Source organism: Tetrao urogallus, assembly GCF_951394365.1.
Source record: "Tetrao urogallus genome assembly, contig: scaffold_86, whole genome shotgun sequence".
NCBI lineage: Eukaryota > Metazoa > Chordata > Aves > Galliformes > Phasianidae > Tetrao > Tetrao urogallus.
Genome location: NW_027638845.1, coordinates 44,573 through 46,816, shown reverse-complemented (window position 1 = coordinate 46,816; position 2,244 = coordinate 44,573). Strand labels below are relative to the sequence as shown.

The following is a 2,244-nucleotide window of genomic DNA, read 5'->3' as shown; positions in this document are numbered from 1 at the left end:
CGTATTTCCTTACATCCTCCCCCAGCCCCCATATCCCTCCCCATATGCCTCCCCAGCCCCTCCCACCCCCCCAATGCTCCCTAGAGCACCGTGTCCCCGTTACCCCCTCACAGCCCTCTGCTCCCCTAAATCCCCCTGCACCCACCCTATAGCCCCATATACCCCCATACCACAGCCCACTGCAGCCCCGTGGGCCTCCCTGGATGCCCCCGGCCTTCCCAGCCCCTCACCCCACAAGCCTTCCTTCCCTGTCCCGGTGCCGCTCTCCGTCCCTCCCGGCTCCGGCGCCGCTGTCCTCAGCACCGCTCCCGTCGTGCCGCGGTTCCGTCTCGCTGCTGCCCGGAGCTCCGGCGCTCAGCGGCGATGCAGCGCTGCCGGGGCTGCGGGAGCGCAGCCGCCAGAGGGGAGAGCGGCTCTGAGCCGGTTGAAAAACGGCCGTTCCCGCGCGCCGCGCCTCAGCCAATCGGAGCGGGCGGAGCTGCCGCTGACCAATGAGAGCCCGGGGGCGGGACGGACAGGCACCTGACCAATGAAAGCCCGAGGGCGGGACGGACCGGAACCTGACCAATGAGAGCCCGGGAGCGGGACGGACAGGCACCTGACCAATGAGAGCCCGGGGGCGGGACGGACAGGCACCGGACCAATGAAAGCCCGGGAGCGGGACGGATGAGCAGATACGGATTTGGAATGGATATGGATATAGGATATGGGATGGGGATAGGATGTGGGGTGTGGACATGGGATGGGTTTGAGATGGCTGTGGGGTGGATATGATGGATATGGGATGGGATAAAGTTGTGGGACACGGGTAAGGGATGGCTACGAGATGGGGCTGCAGTGGTTGCGTGGCCATAGGGGCTGTGGGGCCAGGATGCTGCACTGACCTCTGTCCCCAAAGTTTACCCCCAGGGTGACATATGGAGCCCCACAGCCGCTCCTCCGCCCCTTATTATTTACATGCGGAGGACATCCCCAAATCCCCATGATCAAAAAGCAAACCTTCCTTACAAACAAGAGGGGTGTCAACCCCACCCCATGGGAACCAAGTTTTCTGTGGGGGAGGGCACAGACGGGGCCCCAGAGGGCTGCCCCAAACGCTGGGGTGTGACACAGGGGGTGCCCACAGCCCTCCTATGGTGAGCTTTCCTGCTGACTTCTCTACAGTGACGTGCGTTGCTTTCTACTTTTTGTTCTCTACTTTGCCTCTTTTTTCTCCAGTTTCCAGAGTGTACAGGGGACATCAGGATTCAGAGTCCTGCTTTAAGGGAAGAATAGCGTGAGTGGATGCTGAATGTAGACGGCCATCAGGGCTCTTCCAATTAGTCAGATGTTGTGTAGAGCAAAATCCCACCTGCAGGGCAAGATTGATATTAAGTGAAAATTAAACGAGTTTTGGAGCCACTTCAACATTCTTCCCTTGGTTGGAAACCCCGCCACCCGTGGGACCCCCAAGTTGTGGGGCCGCGACCCTCAGCTGCCCCACGGCTCCATGGGGGGGGCGCGGAGCCGCTCACCGAATACATGGCCTTCTCCTCCTCCAGCGCCTTGGCGTTCTTGATGGCTTCCGCCTCCTCCTTGTCCTTCCTCAGCTTCCTGCCCCACAGCGCAGCCCCTCTCAGCGCCGTCCCCCAAAAGCCCCCCTTGTTCCCATTTGGGGGGGGGTCCCTATCGCACAAAGTCGCCCTCCGCCATGCCGTAGGTGGTCGCCTGCTTGTTGAGGTCGGCCACCTGCTCCTGGTTCAGCTCGTCCACGTCCACCTCCACATCTGCGCCAGGCACAGCGCTCAGCACCCGGCGCCACTCATTAGCAGCCCGTTAATTAACCTGGGTTCCCCCGCCTCTCACCGATGTCGGGGATGACCTCGTCCTCGTCCGTGTTGCTTTCCTCCTCGCTCTCCTCATCGTCGCTGCGTTTCTCGGCCGCGTTCTCCAGCTCGGCCACGGTGCTGTCCTTATACGTGTAGCCGATGGATGCCTTCTTCTCCGCCAACCTGGCGGGCAAAATGGGGCTCAGCGGCGGCCCAGACCCACAGCGCCGCCCCATGGCACCCCATAAGTCAGCACAGCTCAAACAACCCGGCCCAGAGCCCCAGTTCAACCCCAACATCCCAGTTCAACCCCAACCTTCTCCCAGTTCAACCCAACCATCCCAGTTCACCCCAACCATCCCAGTTCAAACCCAACCATCCCAGTTCAAACCCAACCTTCTCCCAGTTCAAACCCAACCATCCCAGTTCAAACCCA

At 61.3% G+C, this 2,244-nt stretch overlaps 1 protein-coding gene across 1 annotated transcript; it reads right to left on the bottom strand.

The window, feature by feature from the left end:
• Window positions 1-226: 226 nt before the first annotated feature.
• On the bottom strand, window positions 227-2,044 carry LOC306957702 (CLK4-associating serine/arginine rich protein-like; the record flags this gene model as incomplete). The annotated part of the gene is made up of 4 exons (XM_079551177.1): window positions 227-484; window positions 1,515-1,593; window positions 1,670-1,766; window positions 1,846-2,044. 4 exons carry the CDS (start codon window positions 2,042-2,044, stop codon window positions 227-229), a joined length of 633 nt encoding a protein of 210 aa, XP_079407303.1.
• Between the last annotated feature and the right edge of the window lie 200 nt (window positions 2,045-2,244).